The sequence below is a fragment of the Fulvia fulva genome, chromosome 4 (assembly GCF_020509005.1).
Source record: "Fulvia fulva chromosome 4, complete sequence".
NCBI classification, from domain to species: domain Eukaryota; kingdom Fungi; phylum Ascomycota; class Dothideomycetes; order Mycosphaerellales; family Mycosphaerellaceae; genus Fulvia; species Fulvia fulva.
In genome coordinates, this window is record NC_063015.1 from 5132501 (window position 1) to 5157362 (window position 24862).

A 24862-nucleotide genomic window follows, 5' to 3' on the forward strand; every position below is an offset into this window, starting at 1 on the left:
TTTGACACCCCCAACGGTGCCTCCCCCGGAGTCCGACGACGACGCCACGTATAAGGGACGTAGATGAGGCTAGAATAAAGCTATGTACCGGGCGGGAAGGTCAGGCGTCGTCGCTCAGGGGAGGTATCGCCGCCCAACGCTTGACCGCCAAAAGTCCAACACCCCAACGCCCGGCGGACGGTATGGTAGGGACCTAACAGTTCTAGAACACGTAGATGGGTCCACAATAAGGCCATCTGCAAAGTGGTAAGTTGCCTCGTCGCCGTCCGGGCGAGCTATCGCCGCCCAACGCCCCAACGCCAACGCCAAAATCCAACGCCCTCCTACCGACCTCCCACCTTTATGGCGCGTAGGCAGGGCCCTATCTAAGCCCTGTGCAAGAGGGCCTCGCCGTCCAAAGTCTCCAATTTTGAGGGCAGTGAGGGGGGTCTGAACGGAGGACTTACAACTTCATACTCTCAGGATAGGTCGAATGGAGCCTAATCTAGGGCTGTGCAAAATTTGAAGGTCATTGGAGCTGATTTGAGAAAGTCGATTTTTCGTACTTTTAGTGAAATTTGGCGTTGGCGTTAGGCGTTGGGCGTTGGGCGTTGGGGGTTGGCGACGGCGACGACGTGGTCCGATCGACCTCATATTTTCAGGGAGGGCCATTAGATATCTCACCTACGCGTCTGCAAAGTTTGGTGACCGTAGGTCGCCGTCCCGTACCTAGCGTTGGGGCGTTGGGCGTTGGCGTTGGGCGTTGGCGTTGGCGTTGGGCGTTGGCGTTGGCGTTGGGGCGTTGGGCGTTGGCGTTGGATCTTTTTGGCGTTGGGGGTTGGCGACGGCGACGACATGGTCCGATCGACCTCATATTTTCAGAGAGGGCTATTAGATACCTCACCTACGCGTCTGTAAAGTTTGGTGACCGTAGGAGGGCGTTGGATTTTGGCGTTGGGCGTTGGCGTTGGCGTTGGATTGTTTTGGCGTTGGGGGTCGGCGACGGCGACGACGTGGTCCGATCGACTTCATACTTTCAGGGAGGGCTATTAGATACCCTACCTACGCGTATGCAAGCCGGCGTAGCCGTAGCTGCCCGTCTCGAGAAGGTCCCATCTCTATATACCCTACACCTTACTCACCATACTATACCTACATTACCATTTTGGGTATCGACGGCGAGGTCGAGGCCGGTAGGGTCTATGTAGGTGCTGGCCATTATGATATAGGTGTAGAGAGGCCGTGTAGGCGTCAGTAGGGCCCTAGGGGCCGGCGACAGCGAGGTAGGGCAGCGAGGTACCCACCTACCCACCTACCTACTATAGTATATAGGATGGACATTGATTTTTTCCAAGTACGTGTCTCTGCGCGCCTTTCGGTGCATTTTCAAGACGCTCGCTAGATTGATCGTCGCGATGGAAGCAGACAGATCCGACCGGATGAGAGCGACGACCTCTAACAGGAGACTCTCGTGCATGGCAGCCCGTCCACCCACACCCGTAGCGGTCGAGGCATGCATCTGTAAGGGACCACGGCGTTGCGTTCACGATGTACAGCATTAGGTCGCATGGCAGGGCTTATCCAGCACAAGGACTTCCAGCTCTTTGGTGTCAATAGAAGTCGTCGGCAAGAAGACGGCATTACCTCCGCTGGACCTTCGAATCGTGAACGGCCTGCGAGACGTGTGGGCGAGGTGGACCTGTTTGACAACCGTAGAGTGATATGTTCGATCGATGTTGAAGATGCCTTTGATGACACCCCTAGAGGTGGACAGATATGGCAGGATCGACGCCGAGATGCCCCACAGGGCAGGGTGCCAGGTCGTGAACACATTCCATACACTATCGTTCATACTTCATAGCGACCATGTACAATCTTTTGCAGCACAACATGTGCACTTGTCATTCCACGATCCACGGACTCGAAATTCGCCGTCGCTCCAGATACACGTCCACAGCTCCTCCATCAACATGGCTTCATCAACATCTCAAACATTACCCACATTCCACATCACGTACATGTCCGGGTTCCATGTACATCTGCCCTCTTCCACGTTCCAACTCACTCCCGTCTCTCTTGAATCGGGCTCACCATGCCACTCTCAACCGGACTCCCATTCCTCGTACTCGGCATACTCGCCTCATTGTCACTTCCAAACGGATCCCTCTCCTGGCCGAGACTGCCACTCGTCGAAGAATGCAGACCCGGCCGCACGATGTTCGGACCACCGATACTCATTCTCGCAGCTCGCGCGGAGTGGATGGATGCCGTGTCGCTGTAGAGAGTACTCGATATGGAAACAGCTGAGCGAGCCGAGGATTGTGGGGGATCGAGGGGCATGGCGAGGAGAGTTGCTGCAGATGGCGTCGAGAGATGGGGAGATTCGCCGATCGTGTGGATGGGAGGTAACATTGGTGGTCCGCGGTTATTTGGCTTCACGGTATAGACAGGTGGTGGGATGTCGAACGTTGTGCCGCCTTCTGAGGTCCTGGCGTAGTATTCGCCGCTGTGACCTTGCTCGCGGCCCGAGTTGGAGCCATGGAAGGAAGTGTCCAGACCTGTGAAGTATGCGTTGTTCTCTCTGCTGCTGACGACGGGTGCGCCTCGTGCTGTTTCCATCTCTTGTCGGTGTTGCGATGTACTGCTGCTGCAGAGGCTGCCCCACTTGTCGCGAAGACGTGGAAGGAATGATGCGCCGCCGCTTCCGTGCCGACCTCTTGTCTTTCGGGCTCGCCTGCGGAGGGGGAAGAAGGCGAGAAGGAAGAGGGCCAGCGCTGCGAGGATGGGTAGGATGATGGCAGCAGCAAGTTCGCCTTTGGAGAGTCCATGGTCGTGATGCTCGCTCGCTGTTGCTGACGAAGATGTCTGAGTGGTACCTTCGGCCAGACGGGCGCCGCTCGGGAGTGCAGTCGATGAAGGACGGTCGGTGTTCGAGATGGTGCCAGTGGATGGATTGAGGTACGCGGCACCAGTGTCGCTCGCGGTCAAGAGTGACGATGTCGCCGTGTTCTGACGTGCCGTCGGACTAGCACTGCCGTCGACAGTGCTGGTCTGCATCGCGACCAGTGTCCCATCATCGCCGCTGCTGGCGCTTGGCGTGAATACGGTGTCTCCGTTCTGTGTCGCACTCGCCGTCGGCAGATAGTCGGAGTCCTCGCTCGCCCGGGCTGCTTGTATCGAAGCGTAGATGTCATCCGACTGGCTGTTCACGTACGGGTCGGCTCGTTGGAAGAAGTCGTCGCTCTGCGGCTCGCGCGGAACATGAACTCGATGCCTCGCGATGATCGTCATCGTCATCGATATGTCCGACAGCCAGCTGCATGTGTGTTTCCGGTGGAGATAACGATGTGTTTCCCTGCGCTCCGGGCGCAGCCTGAGGAATAGGATGGCAGCCGACGTCCAAGGCGTCGCAGCCTTTCCAGAGTGTGAACGCTGCGCAAGATCAAGTCTCACGGCCTCAGCTGGAGGCCTGGAGCTCAACTACATACATGTCCTACATCAGATGACGCCCATCTTTTTTTTAGATTCGATGCCTTAGATGTCAAAGATTTGAGTGTCGCCAGAGGCTCGGCCCGTACGTCACGTGTGTTGGATGATGTAATGGGGTGCCAGCGGTGGATGGCTCTTCCCGAGGTTCTAATCTCAGCCTATCGAAACCCCTGACGCAAGCTTGCTTCGTTGCCCAATAGGAACAAGTCCAGGCTGCCAAAGCGCAGGTGTGCGGTATAGCGTGGAAGCTGAGGCCACGTAGGCTGAGTACCTGAGCTTACCGCTGCTGACCTCCAGAGGCTCCAGTTTCGCCGAGAGTTGTTTCTGCGGGTGATGCTCGCTTGCAGGTCAAGTCAGCCAATTGCTTTGTGCTTGAAAGTTGGTACGTTACACTGAGAGGCCAATGACACACTCGTGACAGCTGATGAACATGTGTACTGCCGTGCACAAAAGGCCGGGATTGAGATGCGTCGCCATCGCATCTCGATGGCACTGCAGAAGAAACACTCATTCACCCACTGAGGCATTGGCAAGGAGCCAGTGCGATGATGCTTACAGCCACCTCGAATCGAAAAGGAGCCATTCAATATACATGATATTGTACACCGCCGAATCCCTCTTCATCCTCATCATCTTCTTCGTCATCGTCATGTTCATCGTCATCGTCATCGTCATACTCGATAGAACTATCAGACCCGCTGGATCCCTCGCCCTCCTCTGCTGATAGCGCTGGCTCCGCCTTCACGTCAACACCCACCTTCACGTCAACACCCGCCTTCACCCGCTCTCACTTTGGGCGGCGACAGTCAGCAATGGTCATTGCTTCTGTTCGAGCAGCTTCAGCTTTCCGCTTCAAGGCGCCACTGGCCTTTCGTTCACTGACGACCTCCAGCCCGTGTTGTTCTAACACGACTGTACACGATCAGCACCCAACCCGGGAACGGGGGTGAGGAAAGTGCATACGATTGCTACTCTTCAGCAACTCGGTCTTGGCCGCTTGTTCTGCCACGACTTTACTGAGCTCTTCCAGCGCCGAGCCTTCTCGCAAATTCTCCTGCTCTCTCACCAGACGCTGCAGTTTGATCTTCAGGTATTCCTTCTCCTTGGTCTTCAGCTTCACCTCGCCGTCTAAGACGCCCAGGTTGCCTTGCTCTTTCTTGATTCGAGCCTCGACCTCATCCATCTTCTTGCGCCATGACGCGCCCATCTGGACTTGCACATTCGAGCGCGTGACTGGAGCTGGCTGGTGGGTGGCCTTTGAGTTGGATGTGTTCCGGCCCCGGGTAGATGTGTTCCACGCATGAGACATTATTAGCTACTGCTGACGTGGAAGCAGGAATCGAATACGAGCAAGTGGTCGACAAAGATGAAGCCATGTTCAGCTCCATCTGGCGCGTCTTTTGACGTGACGATGCCCATGCCTCGCGTACCCATGACAATGCCATTGCTTTCGCGTTCAGTAATATCGCGTTTTGCCGCTCGAAGAAGAACATGAGCAATGGACCGGACCACTCATCAACAACACGAAACTGTATTGGACTTGTGCGTTCCCGAAAGTAGTGGCGATCAACTGACATACAATTTGTCGCTCGTTTGACGGCTTGACGCTCAGGCAGGGCGGCCAATTAGTTCTATCAGGCGCATTGGTCACTGGCCACCGACAACACGTGACTTCACCTTGCTTGAAAAAGGTCACGCGACCCCACCACGCCGAAACGTACGGCTATCCGACTCTTGGGAGTACTGTAGTTCCCCTTTGACCTGACGTCTACGAGATACACGACTATGCTTCGAGAACGTGCACACGGTCTACGGCTTCGGCAGTGAGCACCTTCTTCTGCCTGACGTCTCTCCTCTGGAACCACCAAACGATCCATGTTATCGCGAACTGTGCCAGAAAAGCACCAATCGAGAAGATGAAGCCTTTGCGGAACCGAGGCGCATCGACTTGGGGATACGTCAAATACGGCACCCATGCATTGAATGCATAACCCAAGGAGTTCATCAAGCCCAGCACAATGCTGCGTTCTTCAGCATCTGCGCCGCAGATCTCGCTGCGACGATGTCAGTGTATGAGATGCTCATCATCACTGACAGACTTACTTGGCCCAAGACATCGAGATCGGTCCGTACGGAACGCTGACTCTGTACACCTCGAATGCAAACCACTTCAAACCACTCGGAACACTCCACACCGCTAGCACAACACAGACAAACAATCCGAACCCCGTAGAAACCGACATCCAGGCAGCTCGATTACGCCAGTAGTCGCTGAAGATTGCCGAAAGGATAGTCGAAACCGCCTGTACTGCTGACTGAGTCGTTGGAATGATGTTGATGAGGGACACTGAGTACCCTTGCGCCTTCAACCAAAGCGACATTGGGTTGATGCTCGAAGATGGCCCGGTGTTGATGAAGATGATGTACAAAACGCAGAGGAGATACACATGCCATCGACCAAAGATGCGCTTCCAGGTCGACCAGCCCAGCTTCTTGCGCGGCGCACGTCCGACGTCGTCCATACGCTTCTGTGCCAATAGGATTTGATCTTTGCGCAGATAGAACGCCCGCGATTTCTCCGGCAGGTCGGGGATGAGGAAGAGCCCAGCTATGCAGATGGGAGTCGAAATGATGCCGTCCATGATGAACAACCACTGCACCCAGTCATCCCGTGAACGCCGTTCAGACTTTTGTACACGCCGGCTTGCAGGTAGTCACTGAACATACTGGCAATCGCACTGGATGCATGGAAGATGCATGCTCTTTTGGCCAGTTCTGAAGGCTTGTACCAGCTTCCGAGGATCATATGGCCGACGGGATAGAAGATGCTCTCAGCGAGTCCGACGAAGAAGCGAATTGCAATCACGTGGTTCGAGGTCTTGGCTGCTGCTAGGCAGAAGGTCAGGATCGTCCATACCATTTCGCAAGAGGGTATCCAGATGCTTGGTCGCACTTTGGTGAGGATGATTTGCGAGGGAATCTGTCCAACAACGTAGCCTGTTGTCCATGCCACGTCGATCAAGTTCAGCTGATTGGCGTTCATGGCCAGGTCTTCTTTCATGCCGCTCACGAATGCGTTTGCAATGTTGGTCTGGTCTAGGTTCTTGATAAAGTAGCCTAGCGACAAAATCACCAGCACGCTGACGTCTAGTCGGCGAATGAAGGCGACTTCCTCCTTTGAACGGCCAGGCTCGTAGTCCCAGATGTACGCCCACCACGGCGGCTTGGCCTTCGTTGCATCGGATACTCTGTTCTCGTTCGAGTCGACATCGCTGTCTGGCGTCCGGCTGTACACCGCGGCGTTCTTTTCCGAAACCGCATCTCCCTCCTGCTTCGACATAATCTCAGAACTGCTGCTAGAGTTGCTTGGGGTGTGTCGAAGAAGTGCCCGTGACTCTTCGTCTACTACGCCTTCAACACCGAGATATTCTTGCCCCTTGGAGGACGACATGGCCGCTCGTTCCACCTTGGCGAGGCGCGACCCTCTATGGAAAAACAGCCTAGCCCACCAGCACGCCATACGTCGCGGCATGCATTGTCTGTGCTGGGCTCAGCACGGCATCGGATGTCCACGAGCCTATGACTTGCGTTGATGCGTGCCATCTTCCTTTCGGGTCGTCCTTCGCTTGATCAGCAGCTGCCGGAGAGTGGATGCATTCTTATCGGATTCAACGATGCAGCCAAACAAAGTCGAATTACAACTCCAGATGGATGCCATCGTGCTGTGCATCCACCATTGCGTGACGAATGCCATAGTGGAGGAGGTATGCTTCTCCATATGTTGCGACACCCAAGCATACAGCGGTAGAATCCCGGAGAAGCACATGATTGGTGCTCAGACCGCGCATGCGTAGCTTAGCTCATATTGCAAGCTTGCCGAGCTGAATGGCGCAATGGTTCGAGACGCGAGGTGATCACGAACTCCATGCAGCCATGCGAATTCAGTGGTAAGCACAGCAGAGAGGATGCCGCGTTCCTAGACAATGTACATGGGTGGTATGCCCACCAGGTGATGAACTCCACCTTGTGCTTTGCTTGGGGTAAGCATAAACACAGCTCTCTTTGCCAGTTAACAAAAGGAGCCTCTCGACCATTTACTCAGTACTGTGCCATCACATCTATCTACTGGCATACCACCGTCATGGCGCCAGCGGCAATCGTCCCCGACATCGTGGACTACGTAGCGCCCAGGGAAGATAACCTTGGTCTTCCTGCGCCTACAAGAGTTCGTCTCGAGAAGGTCGGCATTGATCTATCGAAGGGCTACCCTGTGAGATCTCCATCATGATGGATCAATTGCAACATCTGCTGACAAGTGCATCAGTATCGACCTGCTGTGCCTTTCTACCTTCAACATGTCTACGCCATCCGAAACGAGGACCGTGAATACGTCAATGCCGGAACCAGAGCCAGTCCAAGCAAGAAGGCTCTCTTCTCCGCCGCAAAAGAAGTGAAGCATCTCACAAGCCACATCGGTACCGAGATAGTTGGCCTCCAGCTCAAAGACTTGACCGACCAGCAGAAAGACGAGCTAGCTTTACTAATCGCCGAACGGAGCGTCGTCTTCTTCCGCGACCAAGACCTCAGTCCACAAGCACAACTCGAGCTTGGCCGCTACTACGGTGAAGTCGAAATCCATCCTCAAGTCCCCCACGTCCCAGGCCTCCCAGGCACAACCGTCATCTGGCCCGCCCTCGCCGCCACCGAGAGAGCCGCAGACTTCCGCAACCCAGTCGGCACGCAAAAATGGCACACAGATCTTGTGCACGAGAAGCAGCCAGCGGGAATCACCCACCTCCACAACGACACCGTCCCCGAAGTCGGCGGCGACACCCTCTGGGCATCTGGCTACGCCGCCTACGAGAAACTCAGCCCGAACTTCCGCAAGATCATCGATGGCCGGTATGCAGTGTACAGATCTGCGCATACATACCTTGCCCGCAACGATCCTCACGCTGGTCCCAAGTATATTGAGCGCGAGCACCCGCTGGTTCGCGCACATCCTGCTACGGGATGGAAGGCGCTGTATGTCAACCGAGCTATGACTGACAGGATTGTGGGGCTAGATAAGGGGGAGAGTGATGCGATCTTGCAGTATCTGTTTAGTGTGTATGAGGGAAATGTTGATATTCAGTGTCGGTTCAAGTGGACTCCGGGGACTTCGGCGCTGTGGGACAACAGTAAGTCGTCCATTGAGACACTGTTTGGGGGAATGATACTGACTGCAGGCAGGAATCACGATGCACAATGCCTCGTGGGACTACGAGAACACGGCTTCAAGGCATGGAACACGAGTCACGAGCTTGGCGGAGAAGCCTTTCTTTGACCCTTCGGCGCCGACGAGGCGACAGGCACTTGGATTGGCTGGGCCTGGGGATGTGTAGGTGACGTTGAAGTCAGAGCTAGGAGGTATAACAGTATGGCACAGTTCTTATCATTGTGATATGTCCCACGCATAAGCACGCACCCACAACCTCTTCAGCCGCTGCAAAAGCGAGCGCTTGTCGCACTCCTCGGTGACAATTTCAGCTGCGACCTTCGGTATTGTCGTCTGTCGAAGCCACCAAGCGTGCATATCTTGGAGATCGTTCCGCATGCACATGCTTGCAACAGCAAGAAGAGTTCTCAGATGCCGTAGTAGAAGTATGGCGAGATGTCGCTTGTGATGTCGATGTCTGGGACTTGGGTGAGCTTCAAATTCTGTGCTGCTGCCGATACCTCCTTCGTGCAACATACCGACGATGTTTGCGCATACGAGATTGATAGCGATCGTAGCGTCTTCGAGTCGATCTCACCGTTGTCGTAGAGGCTGTATGCTTCGGCCATACTCACGGAGCGCTCAATATAAGGTTTTGAATCAAGTATCGTGGTCGTCATGGTATTGATGGTTCTTTCGCAGGCTTGATGTCGATTTTGCAACGATCTAGGGCCCTAAATGAGTGGAACGCCATCGAGCTGTCAAAGCGCACAAAATATGCTGGGTAATCAATCGTGAATAGAGGAAGCTGTGTGACGCCTGATAGCTTCGTCAAGATTCTGTTTGTCCTGATGATGAGGGGGAGGCAAACACCAGCTAGCTGGCACTTTCCGTTGAGGGGGTCAGTTCAGCGAGCAGTCATCGTCGGCATTTTCATATGCAGTGTCGTGTAGCATTCAATCTGGCGGCCGCTCGAGCCAGATTAGTCGTACGAAGCCACGTGTAGGCAATACTGTGCCACCGAAGACTTCGAAAGGAGATATGGCGCTGCCTGACCTAACAACTCCAGCCCTTTGTCTTCAAGTATATCGAGAGTCGGTCTGTAGAAAAATTCGTGGTCGTTTGCATGAGCTGCATCATCGGGGCTACATACATGCTCCACTACGACGATTTCGGCCAATGTTCTGCTGCGAGTGCTCGGATATCTTCGATGATACCTTGCGGATCTTCTGCTGCAGCATAGTGTCCTCCATCGTTGCGCTCTACACCTCAACGTCAGCAAAACGAGAGACGATCGACGACGAAGAACAAGACTCACCTTTGTAGAACACCAAGTTGCCTGTCCTCTCCACAGCTCTCTTCGAGCTCGGCGCAGTGTCCCAGTAGAAAGATGTGTATCCAAATGGCACAGTGATCCGATTGTCCGGCTTCATCGCGAAGCTGGCAAATTCCCCGTGCCGCACGTTCTCGTAGTAGCACAACATACTCGGCATGATCGTGTCAGTGAAGTAGTATATGCTTGCGGTGGCGAGGATATGATGGTCCCAGTACCGCTTCTTTTGGTTTTCAGGTCCAGCTGCTTCATTGTACTTCTCGCCGACCCACATCAGGATCCCCATTAGATTGTCGTTGAAGCTAAAGCCGATGGTGTGAGGTCGAGTTCGCATCGTGATAGCATAGCCCATGTGGTTCTCGAGCCAGTCGTCAACACGATGCTGCACTTCTTGCTCACGCTGCGTATACTCTACGCCATCTGGCAACGGAGACGGAGCAAAGTTGAAGTGCACCAGCTTGCAAGAGTCTGTGAGCTTGGACCCCATCTCGCGGCCGATCCAGTGTGCCCAGTCGCCGCCGTGGAAGTAGTATTGGCGGTACCCAAGCTTTTTCATCAGCTTGTCGTAGACATGTGCGCTATCCTGGAGGGTCCAGCCTGCCCGTGGTGGCCAGTCCGAGAAGCCGTACCCGAACAACGAAGGCACCACAACATGAAAGGCCGGCTGGCTGTCATCTTTCGGGTTGGCAAGCTCGTTCCAAACTTGGTTGAACTCGTAGAAAGACCCTGGCCATCCGTGGATCATGATCAGTGGTATAGCATCAGAGCGTTTTGCCTTGGCATGAACGAAGTGAGTCTTGATGCCGTCAATCCGAGTGAGGAAGTGGGGTGCAGAGTTGATGCGGTCTTGGTGCTCATACCAGTCGAATTCGTTCACCCAGCGGTCGTACAAGTGAGCACCCCATTCGTACGTTGGTCCATACTTCTTGCTAGCATCAGGCACGATTTCTTTCGGCGGCAGACGAGTGTCCTTGAGCTTGCGTTGGAGACGATCTACTTCTTCCTGGGGTATGTCGACCTGGAAGGGAACGATCTCCTCAGAGTCTGCAGCGATACTGCCCATCCATTTTTGTGTGCTCATGGTAGCAGTGCAGTGGCTTGGCGTATTTGGGGCGGCGACCAGGGCGTTGATCGGGGGGATATCGGTGCCGAAGACATCCTTCTCTGCATCTTGTTGTTGCTTGGTGACTTGATCAGCACCCCGGACCACTAATCGTCGACCTGACGTCTACTGTGCTTCCCCGCACCCTGGACCGATGAGCTCCGGGTGTCCGGTACGCCCTGTGATCTTGTGGTGAACGGAGTCGCACGCGATGAGAGTCCAATACAGGAAGGTCCACTTTGGCTTGAGATTGGGTAGTTGCTGTCTGGAGTGCGAGTCTTGGTGCTCAGGCTTTCAAGTACCCTTCAGCCAGCCAGCAAGAATCAGTGCAGCAACTGTGGAGTCTGGCCACCAGCATCTTCAGCTCGGAGCATGGGGTTCTAATTCTGTTGCATAGGGAACGTCATCATCGGTAACAGCTGTACGCATCGTTGGCCTGGCGAATGCTTCGTCTTCGAAGAGGTGCCTGCAAACAGCGGCGTTTGTTCAGGCGTAACCATGGCAAAATGGTCCCATGCTAAGGCATGGACGGCCGGCTGGTTGCATGATGAGATGCGCAGCGTTCCAAGTCAGAGGTATATGTATGGCATGCAAGCGTGTCGCCAACTGACACGATGGTCTGGACATGAGTGCAGACATGACAGGACGAGGAGTGAATCTGGGACATCTGCCGGAAGAAGAGTCGCTCTGCGTCGAGTTGGTGCACGTAGCATTGACAGTCGGTCACGACTTGACCAGTCTGCCACGCTCAAACACTGCTATCGATCCCCAGGCTATGTCTTATGCACAACATGTCCCTGACAGGAACTGACTGGCTAGACATCATCGAAAACGTATCATTACCACCTAGCATTGACATCCCATCCCATTCACTTCCTTCCCCCTTCACAACCTCGCATTCAAATCCTGCAAATCCCTCAACTCCCCCCTCGGCCAATCCGGGAACAGCGCCGGGTCAGGCCTCTCCCGATCCCACGCCCACTTCTTCACCAACTCGTCCTCCAGCGTTCCTTCCAGCATATTGATGACATACTTGCCAATGATCGGGAAGAACTTCCAGCCGTGGAAGTTGCCGCATGTTGCGACGTAGAGGCCTTTCGAGCCGGAGTGCGGGGAGATGATGAAGTCGCCGGAGGTGGTGAAGGCGTCCCTGAAGGATGACTGGTTAGTATTGGGGGTTGGGAGTAGGAGAGTGGACGAGGGGAATGGAACTTACCAGCATATCCGATATTTCTCAAATTTCCAGTGGGCACCCTTCTTGCCGTAGAAGACTTGGTTGGCATGGTCGATGTCCTTCCGCAGCTTCCTTGACACTTTCCATTGAGCGTAGTCGGGCTCTGCTGGAGGTGCGCTGATGACCCTGCCGGGCAGGACTTGGGTGTTGTTCTGGAAAATGGTTTGGCCCCACCATTTCAGCTCGTGGTCAGGTGTGGGTGGGAGGCTGCCAATGAAGGGACCTGTTGGAAGTGTTAGTCGTCGTTTCGCGTGCGACTGCTGATTTTCTCACCTGTCTGTGGTGTGTAGCCCTGCACACCGACTGGCATCTTCGCAAAGCTGTCATAATCCCTGTCCGAAAGCTTCGTCATGCCAGTCGTGATACCACCAGCCACGATCCTGCCTTCAGCTCGCAGCTCTTTCCTGCCAGTGATGTCGGCACTCCATTCCAGAAGCTTGGGGGTGAACGCTCCGGAAGCCAGGATCGTATGCGTTGCCCTCAAGTCCCTTCCATCATGTGTCCTCACACCAAAGCTTCGGCCGTTGTGATCGATGTTGAGGTTCGTGACTTCTGCGGTAACATACTTGACGCCTAATCTGATCGCCTCTCTTGTCACAGCAACCAAGCAGTCACCAGCCGCACCCCACCCACTCGTCCTGTTGACCAACACGTCATGCACGTCAGAGTAGTCTGCCTGATCGAAAAGTCCTCCATATAGCTGCCTCGCCTTCGCAATCGGCACAGCTTCCAGATCCGCCTTTCGTCCTAGCTTCTTGTAGTTCTCCAGTACCTTGCCAGCATAGTCATCACGACACATCCAGTATATGCCAGTTTCGTGGAAGAAAGGTTTCCAAAGCGGGTCTGTTCTGAAAACATCTTGCGCCTCGAGACCCATGCGGCAGTAGACAATATCATCGTAGTCGGCGCGAACGACCTTGTTCCAGTCCCAGGAAGCTGCTACTCGACTGTCTGCGTCGAAAGCGTCGCGATCCACCAGCGTGATCGAAGCGTTGGGATACTTCTTGATGAGTTCAAATGCTGTCGAGACTCCAAAAACGCCGGCTCCAACGATAATGTAAGACTGGTCTGCCATGATGGATGGACGAGTGTCAGTCCTTACACCAGAGCAACTCTCCTTCTTGCGACGATGGCTCCTCCAGTACTGATATGTAAAGTCTGATCCGGGAAATGTTAACGCGGGGTCGATGTTTGGTGGAGGAAGCGACCAAATCAGGCAAATTGGTCCATCATCACGCACGCGACACGCGCCCAGTACCGTTCCTTACCGGTTGGCATTGCTCAGTGCGGCTGCGGGAGCCGTTCGTGTCGCATGCACTCCCGATAAGTTGGACGCATTCGAAGATGGCCAGAGATTGAGCCACGGAACAACAGATGTGGTATCGTGCATGTTGACGGAAAGAAGATGAACAAACCAGTAGTTACGAGATGTGCTTTTGGCACCATATTAGGCAGGCACAGCCGGGAGAATGAAGTGAGATGTAGAACGGAAGAGGTTGTTCAACAGTGCAGATGAGCAACAAGAGTAAACTGAAACAATGCGCGCCAGGGAATGTGACACCTCGCAGACTTACTTCACAGCCAGTCTGCCAGATGGTGTTGAACAGCACGTTCAGCCCCCGACTCTTGATCAGCATAGATCGATGAAAGCTTCTCGAAGACGAGAGCGCGAGCGTACCCTTCAAAGCCGATGGTGGCGTTACTTTGCTCGTCGGGTAGATGCTCTGTTCGCTGCGCTCGCTGGTAAGCCTTCTCCAGGAGTTGTCGAATGTGCTCAGATTCGTGGCAGTGCACCACGCCAGCGCTGGGGATCAGCCCCAGAAAGCTTACACCAGTGCCCACGCCTGGAGCACTTTTCCGCGCGATGATATCGTCGACTGTCTCCGGAGCAATGTTTTGCTCTTGTTCGTGGTCATTCTGGGCAATGAGATCGTTGAAGGATGCATCCAGCTGATATGTGGATCTCGATGGTATGATACCCAGCAGAGCTTCACCACCATCGCGATTGTAGTGCATGAGCACGTCAGTGTGAACGTCAAGAGCGATGAGGAAATCGATTAGCTTGAAGTCCAGATCAGTGGCCCGACATGACAAGTGCACGAACTGGACATCCGGGGTTTGACTGCAGTACTGAACGAAGCGACACACGAAGGACACCCAGGCAAAGATCTCGACCCGATCCAGAGTACCAGCATGCTGACGGAACTCGACGGTGTTCTTGATACCTTCTCCCAGGTTGTCGAAGTTGTATGCCGAAAAGTGGCCTGTGACAGTCCTCCTCTTCAAGCTCACCATGAACATGGTTTTGAGCGCTTCAAGAGACCCCACGCGCTCAATCCGCTCGAGCCATTCGAAAAGATTGGCACCCGGGGTGTCGCATGTCGCGTGTCGATGAATAGCTGAGGGTGGCATGTAGAGCGGCAGCAGGTCATTGGTGAACCGCTTTGCGGAAACAGGAGCAATCACACGACTTGCCATGTGCATCGCATCGATGTTCCGCTCGTGCGCCGTCCCCAACTGAAAGATCCTTTTGCAGAGCTGCAGCGGCAGCTCGGCACCATCTCGGCGGCCAATGTGGACATGATGACCTGTAGTCGAGTTAGTGAAAATCTCGCAGCCGTATTCGACCTTCATCTTGTTCAGCACGTTCAGGATGCTAGCCAGCTCCCGGTGGGAGTCACCGTCATTGAAAGCAAACACACGACTGGACAACTCCACGGTCTCCTCCAAATAGCCTGGTGGCAAGTGTGCACGCTCGCCTCTCGACAGTTCGCAAATGTCCCTGCTCACAGTCCATTTCCGGTATCGCTTGCCTGATGGCTGCGACAAAGCCGTGCGATAATCTTCCTCGTCGTAATCATCATCGCTGAGCATCGCACCGATACCAGCACGCTCCATGCAAGACATGATGGCCGGTATGGCGGATACGAATGGGTCACCGAGTCGCTCGTCCCGGTCCGGAGCGCAGGTTTCAAAGGCGAGCTCGTGATACACGACGATGAACTCGAGTTCAACGCCAAAGGTGAGATCAACATCGCTGGACATTGTAGCGTTTGGCGTGTGTGGAGTCCGAAAAGGGTCCTGCGATCGGCAGTCCCGCTGCTGATGTGACTCTGAGAATGGTGGAAGAATTTGCAGGTGCTTCTAGTGGTGACGGTAGGTGGGAAACCAGCGCAGTGGACATATCGAAGCCATTTGTACACCTCGGGCCAGTGTCCATGTTGATGCAAGGAACAGAGAGTCTACTCTCGAAGAAGGCGGCCACTGACGTCGAGCACAAAGCAAAAGAATTCGACAATGTCCATGCACAAAGCGTGGTCATAATGCCGTGGCAACTTGAACGAGCGAGAAGGGCAGCTGGATGTGAGCCTGGCTGGACCGTGCCCTTCACAGACTGGTGGCGGCCTGGACGTACGCCGTCCCGAAGTTGTGGGATCTTTTGATGGCGCCCATGGGCATGCCAGGCCACCACGACTCCAGGTGCACAGGATCGCGCTCGCATACATGGCAAGGGCATGATGCAGCTGCTTCTTGCCCTTGCCAGGCCCGCCCTTCGCGTTTCTGATGATGGCCGCCGGGTGTGCCATATCAAAGATGTGCCGCGTGCCGTGCATCTGTGTGACTTGTGCAGCATACATGTATCTTCTGGAGCCACACTGATCTCCACCGCGCGGTCGCACCCAGCGTCAGAAAGCCATCGTCAGCTGCTCGAGCTATGGTCCAAGTCTCGTCATTCGTGGTATCGATAGGTCTCAGAGCCTGGCCGTGGCCATATCCCGCGTGAATTCGTGTTGGCAAGCCATGATGACGCGCGAGCTGGCCGGCCGCTGCGTGGCGATGTTGTTGACATGAAGCAAGTGGAGGGAAAGCTGACATCAGCAAAGTTCCGCCAAACATTGAAGCCACCACTCAAAACATCCCGTCTTGCCGACCGCGACACGCACAGCCTTGCCAAGGACACCGAGCAGTCGGTCCGCGTACACTTCCAGGCCTCTATACCACATGCATGCGGGACAATGGTAGAAGCCACCATATATCTTGGCGTGCCAGGATTTGGCCACCTCGGCCCCGTTCGCATCGGGAAACAAAGAACAGCGTCTCTCCGAACGTCCCGCTCTCGATTCGCAAGGACGTCTCGCTCGGTCGCCATGTTGACTGGCGAGCCAATGGCTGAAGAGCAAGTCGCCTCCATTTCATTGTATGCCGTATTGCTCGTCCTTCATTGTCGCCACATCCCCGCTATCTAGTATGGCGGTGACACAAACTGCCTCATTCTCACTCACGCTGCAGCCTCGCCCCAGCAAATCAAGTAGCCACCATGAAGTTCGCCACTCCGACGACCTGCCTAGCGCTTCTCGCGCCTCTCAGCCGGACGACTACTGCATGGAGCTTTTCCAAGTCACCCGGCGGCCCAACATACGGTGAATCAGGTCTAGCACCCGTCATCCAGGAACTCGGCAAAGTCTCCAAGAGGCAGAGTGACGGTAGCACAGTCACTCCATACCAACAGAACGGCTGGTCAAAATGGGGTACCCTAGGCTATGGAGCACTCTACAGCTGGATGGGCGGAAAGACGCCGTGGGGTGGCATCGACACCGTCAACTTCAATCCCTTCACAGCTTCCAAGCAAATCACTGGCACCCAGACTCGGACATATGTGCTGGCCGTCGGAGAGTGCGATGTCAGGCCGGACGGTGTCATCAAACGACACGCGCTTTGTGTCAACGGACAATTCCCAGGACCTCTGATCGAAGCCAACTATGGTGACACACTCGTAATCACCGTCAAGAACAACCTCAAGAACGAAGGCACGGCCATGCACTGGCACGGTTTCTTGCAGACCAGCAATTGCCTCAACGACGGCGTACCAGGCATTCAACAGTGTCCCATCGCTCCAGGTCAATCATACACATACACCATGAAGGCAGAGCTGTACGGTTCGGCGTGGTACCACAGTCATTACTCTGGACAATATGCAGGAGGCGTCGTCGGACCCATCGTCATCTACGGCCCTGACAACTTGAGGCACGACTTCGATATTGGACCAATCATGCTCCACGAGTGGTACCGAGACGACTACATGACGACCATCAGAGGCTTGTTCCGCCCTCTAGCACAAGGTGGTCCGGTTCACCCAGAAGCCAACAGCAATCTCATCAACGGGAAGATGCGCTTCGACTGCAGCAAGACGAGCCTGGATTGCGCAGTAGCCTCGTATGCCAAGTTCAGCTTCACCTCTGGCAAGATCCACAAGATGCGCCTAATGAACGTCGGTGCGGGTGTCGTCCAAAAGTTTGCAATCGACGGCCACATCATGACAGTCATCGCCAACGACTACATGCCCATCGTCCCCTACAACACCAGCATGATCTCTCTAGGTGTCGGTCAGCGCGCCGATGTCCTCGTCTACGGATCCGGCAAGCCAGGGGAGAAGTACTGGATTCGCACCAATCTGATCCAGTGCTCCTTCAACGACGGCCTCCAGACCGAAGCTCGCGCCGTCGTCTACTACGAAAATGCCGACACCAACACCCTCCCCTCCGAGCCCTTCAACTGGGGTCCCACCAACAGCAGCGCGCCTCAACTCTGCGGTAACGATCCTCTAATCAACACGGTGCCCAGTTTCCGCATTCGTGCTGCGGAGCCAGATGTCACGCAGCGATTCGACATTCGTGCGGGAAGCAACGGTACCAACATCGTCTACACTTTCGGCAACAGGACGTTCAGAGCAAACTTCAACGCACCGCTGTACTGGAAAGTTTTGAACAATACTATTCATGAAGTTCCAAAAGAGCGGAATCTCTGGAGTGTGGGTAATGCCAACACGGTGAGGGTTGTGATTTATAATTATAACGATCAGGGACATCCGATTCATTATCATGGTAAGATGGACATCACTTCGCGAGATGACGGCCAAATTGACCATGATACACAGGTCACAATATGCAAATCCTCGCCGTCGGCATGAGGGAATGGGACGGCACCGTCGTTCGTGCCGCAAACCCGCAGCGAAGAGATGTTCAAATGATGCCGCCTGCCACCAAGGATGGTATACCCAGCTTCCTCGTCGTGCAATGGACTGTTGATAATCCAGGTGGTAAGTCTCCTCATCTCTCACCTCTCACCTCTCACCTCTCACCTCTCACCTCTCACCTCTCACCTCCTATGCCTGTCGCTCGCGCGCTAACGCTCGTCATAGTCTGGCCCCTTCACTGCCATTTCGCCTGGCATTCTTCCATGGGCCTCGTCATCAACGTGATGGAAAAGACGGACGATGCGAGACAGAGACTTGTGGGTGCGGGACGGCAGATCCGACAGACGTGTGATGGGTGGAATGATTGGATCAAGAAGACTGGCCCATTGCTGACGGGCATTGATAGTGGGTTGTAGATGTTAAGGGAGATGGGAGAGGAATTGGGCAGGGTAGCAAAGACGATGATTGTAAACAAACAAAGGCGAAGACGGTGGATACCGTCAAGACTGACATATCGTATACTGTAGAAGTACCTAATAGTACAAATGTGTTTTCTGTATCACGATGCAGATCGTTCCTTCGTATCAAAAACGTGCAGCAGCACTGCTCACAAGCTTGCAAGCCTTGCGCGTAGCGTCAACAGTGAGTAGATCTGCGTCGAGTCAACCCTCCGATCAAGAAGATTGCGAATACTGCGCAGAGAGTCATGTACATGCATACCGAAATGCTCCTTTCAACGGTTGCCAGGATGGTGGTGAACCTTGGCAGCACGCCGTACATCGTGATCGGGATAGCTGACTCGCTGTGGAATATGCTCAGTTGCTTCGGATCGCTGTTAAGAGGGGGAGCAATAAGGTATCAAAGGCAGTACTGGTAGGTGAGTATGAACATCCGAGACTCGTACTCTTGCTCGACAATACTCCTACTCCGATGCTATACAAGAAAACTCTGTAATCTCATTATCTGCCGTAGTTATGTCCATGACCATTTCTAATGAGCGCATACTTTCTGCTCATCTTCTCACTCGGTCTCTCGAATGGGGGGTATCTGCATGTGAATAACGCCAGGAAAATGCTGTAGATGCTGTGGTTCTCTCTTCCTCTTCTCTTGCCTCTTGGTCGTGGGTCAAGGTTCGAGGGCAATCTGTGAGCCTCTTCGTTCCTCGTAGACCAGCGTGCGAAGCTTGGCTGACCTTCTAGGTCTACTCCAACAACTCCAAGTTTCTGTTCTGCCGTCCGGAGTTGCTGGATCTCGTGCTTGGTAGACATAAGCCTCTGCTGCGAGCATCCTCGCGGCTCCTCCGCAAGGCTCGGCATGATCTTCGCCCTTGCGGTGTAGAACGGTCATTGTAGTCAAATCAATGCTGTGCTCTTTTCTCTTTCCCTCTCCTCTCTTTCCCCATCAGACCATCTCTCTGGCCTGTCTCATCTCATATATGCGCTCCTCACTGATAAGTCTGCCAAGTCGCTGCCGCATTACCACCCGCCGAACTCTCATTCGCCTTCTGATAATAACTCGGCACAGAACTAATCATCGAGTCGCGCTCTGATTGTCAATCGTCCAACTCCAACAACTTCCTAATCACGCGGACCTCGGCATGATTCCGCATATTTTTCATCCGATGACACCACACCACTTGGCCCTCCTCGAACAAAAACTCTCCTCCAATCTGCAAAGGGTGTCCACCCTTCAGGACATCGCGTTTTCGAATGCCTTCGGGATCTTTGAGACTGGCGTTGACCGTCTTGAATTGGCCTGCGGCCCAGGCGGGGACGGAGATGTCTTTCATGTATTCGGGACGGTCGCCGCCGAGATTCATGGTGACTTTCATGCCGAGTTTCTTGAAGAGTGAGCGGTCCGGGTCGGCGAACATGGGGAAAGGGCAGTTTGTGAAGGTTTTGTAGTGGGGGATCAGGTTTGGTTCGCCGCAGCCGATTACAATGATCGAGGTGGGAACCGGGATGGTGAAGTATTCCTGCATGCTGATGTTCTCGGTCAGGGCTTTGAGGTAGGCTTGACAGGCGCCGCAGTAGAAGTGGCGGACGAAGATGATGAGCTGACGTTGGTGGGTGGCGAAGGCGGGTTCGTAGAGGGAGCCGAAGGAGCGGGGTTTGCCTTCTGCGTCGTAGATTTGGATATTGTTTACTGCTGCGAGGGTTGCTCGATCGGGACATTCGTCGGATTGGAAGGCGTCGATTCCGTCGTCCGAGTGGAAGCGTGAGAACCATTCGTCTGCAGAGACGGTCTCCACTGGACTTTGAATACTATCCTCGTCATTGTATCGCCGGTTGTCCTCCGACGAGATGGACGTCTGCGTCGTCTCCATCGTGTCGGCGTGCGAAAAGACCGAGTCGGAAGGAGGAGCTCGCGACGAGGATCGTGGCAGAGCAAAAGGCATACTGTTCAGTGCTGGAGTGATAGGCGACGCTGCTGCGGAGTTGTGTAGCGATCGGGGGGGTTCATATGGAGACTCGAATCGAGACGCGCCTATAGGCGAGACAGACCTCCGATTCGCCATGGTGTGCGGTTGCTCAGTGCAGCGGCGTTCCTTCCAGAAGAGGGTGTGATGGTATGCACTATGCACTATGCACTATGCACTATGCACTATGCAGCTCCTGCTCCAAGAGGATGTGCCGAAGACAGCTCGTGCGACGCGAGAGAATTGGAAGCAGCAGGACAACAAACAGGAAGCAGAGAGCAGAGCAGAAGGAGAGGAGAAGATGGGCATTATCATCATCATCCACCACCCGAATCCGTTCTTTTTGGCGCTACGCAACACGACAGGCACAGTGCACTTGACTTTGGCAACCGTCATGCGGTGCGACAGCGAAGAAAAGCGTCTTTCCGAATTGTCGACGTCGAAAAGCTTGGATGCACGCGGAGGCGCACCTTTAATCCATACCGTGGACATGTAGAACTAGCGAAACAGCCGATGAACAACTCTTGACGCCACATGTTCCCACTCGTCTGCTTCCAGTTCGCAGCTTCCATCTCTTGTCGCCCACCACCTTCACATGTCGTCAATATGCAGCATCCCCGTCCATATATCGGATGCAGTCCGTATGCAGTACATGTGTCATAGTATGTCGACGACGATGCTTCGTCTAGCGAGGATAGTCAAAGGAAGATCGGCGTGCCGCTTCCGCGTGCTCGAGATTGTGCGTCGGCTCCTCCCTTCCCGCTTCCGCAGGTCCGTTGCTTCCACCATCCAAGCATTGGGAAATCTGTGCCCATCACCAACATGAAACAACGTCAACACCCATCGCGTCAAGAACATGAACTTCCGCCGCCGTACACTCCGACTGGACGCAAGAGAATAAGAAAGGAAACGAGTCTGCCGAAGACAAACGCGAGGTGGGCTTCCACACGTCACAAATCGACCCTCCACGTTGACAGGGACAGGCATCAAGACATCGGTGCATCTTGAGTCGATCTGTGGGGCATCTCATCTTGAGGGACGTTCTTGATATCACAGATACCATGCTTGCTTGGGCTGCAACTTGCAGCTCATCTTCATGCTGTTCATACTTCATATGGGCACATGGACCATCTGGTCTGTACTGAAGATGCCTCATGCCATTCGTATGCATTCTCTGCCGTGGCAGCAGAACTATCATGCCCACCTGAACGCCTTTCGCTATGCCGCAAGCAATCTCATCTCATCATCGTCCCTTCCGTCAGGCGTTCAGTAACCATGGTGGATGCCGCCTCCATTCCACTGGCCCTTGACCTTGGGCACCTCCAGCCCGGCAAGTGTCATGTTGATTCTGTGCAGCCGCAACAGCAGTGTCCGCTCCACCTCTTCTGCAGTCTGCTTCGCGTCCTGGTGTGCAGCTTGTCGTGCCTCTTGACGTGGTGCCTTGAGCACACCATTGACCACGTCGAGTCGTGCGTCGAGTATGCCGCTGTCGATCATGAGGAGCACTTCTGCCTCCATCGCTTCTGCTGTGTTCGGGTTCGGTGGGAAGGTGCATGCGAGCGAGGCGAGGCTGACCTCCGAGAAGGATGAGAAGTAGGCGGTGATGCTGCGCTCGCGGATCTTGGCCATGAGTCGATCGACGTGCGAGCCCAAGACGCTGGCACTAGGAGCTCCGAGGAAGACGTCGAGGGTCCAGTCGCTGTAGTAGCGTCGTAGCGTCTCGATGCAGGACTGGTACTTGGCGGTGGTGTAGAGGGTGATGGCTTTGCGCATGTGCGGCTCTTGTTCGAGGAATGCGCGGAATGGGCCACCGAGAACCTGGTCGTTGAGCTCGTCGCGGCTCATGGTCGCCAGTGCGCAGAGACCGCCATAGATGGCCACATCGTTGGCGCTTGCGACTGAGCGCTCGAGATCTGAGCCGAGAACAGGACCCATGTTATGGTAGTCGAACGAGGCCTGGAGGAAGGTCTTCGCCGCTGTCGCATACTCTCCCTGGGCCATGCTCGCCAGACCCGACATGACGTAGGAGATGGGCGTCAACTTGCTCTGTTCTTCCTCCTTCACACCGCCGCCGCGAAGTCTACTCGCGTTGATGATTATGTTGTTGTAGTGCGTGCTGGCCGAGCCTCCAGATTGTGACGTGGTGACAGCCTGCAGGAATGAAGTGTAAATGAGACGCAAGTTCATGGCCATCATGTGTGTCGGCGTCGTGCAAAAGTCACGCATCTTGCCGAAGTGCTGGTAGGCGGCGTTGTAACCGGCGCTATTCACTGATTGCGGACTGCTCGGATCTGGAATGGGGCCGCCAGTGAGCAAGAGATGTGTCGCCAGATCTTCCTGGCCCATGCGGATGCTCTCACGGATGAGATTGTTCTTGTATCCCCTCAGCTCGCCCTCCAGCCGTGCGGACTCGCGTCTGTTCTCCTCATCTTTCCGTGTCGCCCATTCGGTGTCTACCTTGGCCAAATCCTGTAGGTCGAGGTTACTTGCGAGGTCCAAGAGGCGGTGGTAGAGTTGGAGGTCCTTGCCATTTTTCGCATGGCCGATGGCGAGGGCGAGCGCTTGTCGGGAGAGTGATGGGCAGTGTGTGGCGATGTGTGCGAGGCGAAGTGGGAGGAGAGGCCCTGGCTATGTCAGTAGACGTTGTAACATGCGATCCAAGAATACATTTACCTTGGTAGTTGCTGGCGTATGTCTCGAGGTCGAATGTCGGCAATGGCAGGTTCGCTGTCGCCACGTTAGCTGGGACCTAAGCACGTTACCGATTAGCAGACGACATACCTGTACTGACTCTGCGCGCCATGTTGGCTTAGTTGTGTTGATGAGATGTGCGGACAAACGAGAAGTGGTGGAGCTCTCTGCAGGTGGTGCCTGTCGCGCGAAGTCAGACTGGAGCTTGGAAAGCATGCAGGTGACGCGGGGCAACGCGATCCCTGCAGCCCTCCGGTACATGTACATGTATCAAAACTCACTCTTCACGTGCATCTGCAACAGATCTTACAAGCCTGAGCAGATTGGTGAGGGTGTCGTCGGGCGGACAAGTCGTCGTGTTATCGCTCACAGGGAGCATGTTACGAAGCAGGAATGCCGTCAATTTGCTGTAGGGTCGAGTCTCGAGGCAGTATAGTGCACTTGCGCCGGTGTCCACGGTGCCATAGGATGCATTGCAGCATGGTCAGGGGAATCATGGCCGGAGAAATGGATTCAGAGAGCTGAAGAACTACATGTACCGTCTAGACACCGCTTTCTCCTGCCCTCGACGACTTTGCGACATGTTCGCGACAGACCACCGGCTACCCATATGCTCGACTTCGGCCAAGACGACATCCTGCACTTCCCTCCCGAGAGCCACGGCCATCAACTCTGTAGCCAGCTGAGGACAATATCAAGATCCTTCGCAAACTGTGAGACACGCTTCTATGTGCCGGAAGCGACGACTGGAGGGTGGTCTATCCGTCTGTCTCGCAATGTGCTATCAGTCGGATGCGCGATGGCTCGCACATACTCGAGGCATTTCCAAAGCCTCCGGAGCCGAGTTTATGCCATGGGAGAGGAGCTGCGCTATGGCACCGAGAATGGCCCTCAGACCCAAAGCCCGTGACCCAGCAGCCTCCGTCGAGAGTCTTGCGACCAACTGCTGGGCTTGACAAGATCGCCAATAATAGACATGAACATGCAATGCCTCAGAACCCGATGACATCCGCACCACTCAAGCCTTCATGCCTCACTGGCACCCACTTCCCAGGCCTCATATACTGGCATGCCAGTACACACACGACCTTTGTTACAATCCCGGGATACACACCAGAAACAGCAATATTGAACAAAGTCTCCGCCGTGCCCATCTTGTCATTCACCACAGCACTAATATCCGCCACCTGGAGAGAGAAGTTTGGGTTCTTCTTCGCAAACATCTTCCACGTGTCAAGCCACTCGTCCAGGGTTACATGTGTGCTTCCACCTTCTGTTGGTCGAGTCATCGATCTCGGCTTGATCATGAAGGTCGGCGCCACGAAAGACCATCTCGACGCTGTCCAGTCCCGGTCATTGATGGCTTCAACCAGCTGATGTGTGAGACCTTCAATCTCTTCGACAATAGCCGCCTGGTTTAGTGTGCTTTGCATGGCATCCAGGT

The 24862-nt window shown here is 54.6% G+C and overlaps 11 protein-coding genes across 11 annotated transcripts; 2 read left to right on the forward strand and 9 right to left on the reverse strand.

Annotated features, from left to right (window-relative positions):
* Positions 1-2040: 2040 nt before the first annotated feature.
* On the reverse strand, positions 2041-3270 carry CLAFUR5_20296 (uncharacterized protein; the record flags this gene model as incomplete). The annotated part of the gene is made up of 1 exon (XM_059463132.1): positions 2041-3270. One exon carries the CDS (start codon positions 3268-3270, stop codon positions 2041-2043), a length of 1230 nt encoding a protein of 409 aa, XP_059318985.1.
* Positions 3271-4255: 985 nt separating this feature from the next.
* Positions 4256-4675, reverse strand: CLAFUR5_05125 (uncharacterized protein; the record flags this gene model as incomplete). The annotated part of the gene is made up of 2 exons (XM_047904273.1): positions 4256-4380; positions 4432-4675. The coding sequence occupies 2 exons, from the start codon at positions 4673-4675 to the stop codon at positions 4256-4258; spliced, it is 369 nt and encodes a 122-aa protein (XP_047760345.1).
* A 576-nt stretch (positions 4676-5251) lies between these two features.
* On the reverse strand, positions 5252-6808 carry CLAFUR5_05126 (Pantothenate transporter liz1; the record flags this gene model as incomplete). Its single annotated transcript, XM_047904274.1, has 4 exons — positions 5252-5522; positions 5572-6076; positions 6118-6571; positions 6602-6808. 4 exons carry the CDS (start codon positions 6806-6808, stop codon positions 5252-5254), a joined length of 1437 nt encoding a protein of 478 aa, XP_047760342.1.
* Positions 6809-7393: 585 nt separating this feature from the next.
* CLAFUR5_05127 (Putative alpha-ketoglutarate-dependent sulfonate dioxygenase) lies at positions 7394-8852 on the forward strand (the record flags this gene model as incomplete). The annotated part of the gene is made up of 3 exons (XM_047904275.1): positions 7394-7738; positions 7793-8648; positions 8701-8852. The coding sequence occupies 3 exons, from the start codon at positions 7394-7396 to the stop codon at positions 8850-8852; spliced, it is 1353 nt and encodes a 450-aa protein (XP_047760343.1).
* A 974-nt stretch (positions 8853-9826) lies between these two features.
* Positions 9827-11061, reverse strand: CLAFUR5_05128 (Putative epoxide hydrolase; the record flags this gene model as incomplete). Its single annotated transcript, XM_047904276.1, has 2 exons — positions 9827-9927; positions 9984-11061. 2 exons carry the CDS (start codon positions 11059-11061, stop codon positions 9827-9829), a joined length of 1179 nt encoding a protein of 392 aa, XP_047760340.1.
* A 924-nt stretch (positions 11062-11985) lies between these two features.
* CLAFUR5_05129 (L-pipecolate oxidase) lies at positions 11986-13409 on the reverse strand (the record flags this gene model as incomplete). Its single annotated transcript, XM_047904277.1, has 3 exons — positions 11986-12250; positions 12317-12557; positions 12608-13409. The coding sequence occupies 3 exons, from the start codon at positions 13407-13409 to the stop codon at positions 11986-11988; spliced, it is 1308 nt and encodes a 435-aa protein (XP_047760341.1).
* Positions 13410-13909: 500 nt separating this feature from the next.
* Positions 13910-15379, reverse strand: CLAFUR5_05130 (uncharacterized protein; the record flags this gene model as incomplete). The annotated part of the gene is made up of 1 exon (XM_047904278.1): positions 13910-15379. The coding sequence occupies one exon, from the start codon at positions 15377-15379 to the stop codon at positions 13910-13912; it is 1470 nt and encodes a 489-aa protein (XP_047761077.1).
* A 1273-nt stretch (positions 15380-16652) lies between these two features.
* On the forward strand, positions 16653-18724 carry CLAFUR5_05131 (oxidoreductase ptaK; the record flags this gene model as incomplete). The annotated part of the gene is made up of 3 exons (XM_047904279.1): positions 16653-18216; positions 18270-18431; positions 18534-18724. 3 exons carry the CDS (start codon positions 16653-16655, stop codon positions 18722-18724), a joined length of 1917 nt encoding a protein of 638 aa, XP_047761076.1.
* A 1136-nt stretch (positions 18725-19860) lies between these two features.
* CLAFUR5_05132 (Peroxiredoxin-like 2C) lies at positions 19861-20826 on the reverse strand (the record flags this gene model as incomplete). The annotated part of the gene is made up of 1 exon (XM_047904280.1): positions 19861-20826. The coding sequence occupies one exon, from the start codon at positions 20824-20826 to the stop codon at positions 19861-19863; it is 966 nt and encodes a 321-aa protein (XP_047761079.1).
* A 1167-nt stretch (positions 20827-21993) lies between these two features.
* CLAFUR5_05133 (COP9 signalosome complex subunit 1) lies at positions 21994-23530 on the reverse strand (the record flags this gene model as incomplete). The annotated part of the gene is made up of 3 exons (XM_047904281.1): positions 21994-23351; positions 23401-23469; positions 23509-23530. The coding sequence occupies 3 exons, from the start codon at positions 23528-23530 to the stop codon at positions 21994-21996; spliced, it is 1449 nt and encodes a 482-aa protein (XP_047761078.1).
* An 880-nt stretch (positions 23531-24410) lies between these two features.
* CLAFUR5_05134 (uncharacterized protein) lies at positions 24411-24851 on the reverse strand (the record flags this gene model as incomplete). Its single annotated transcript, XM_047904282.1, has 1 exon — positions 24411-24851. One exon carries the CDS (start codon positions 24849-24851, stop codon positions 24411-24413), a length of 441 nt encoding a protein of 146 aa, XP_047761073.1.
* Between the last annotated feature and the right edge of the window lie 11 nt (positions 24852-24862).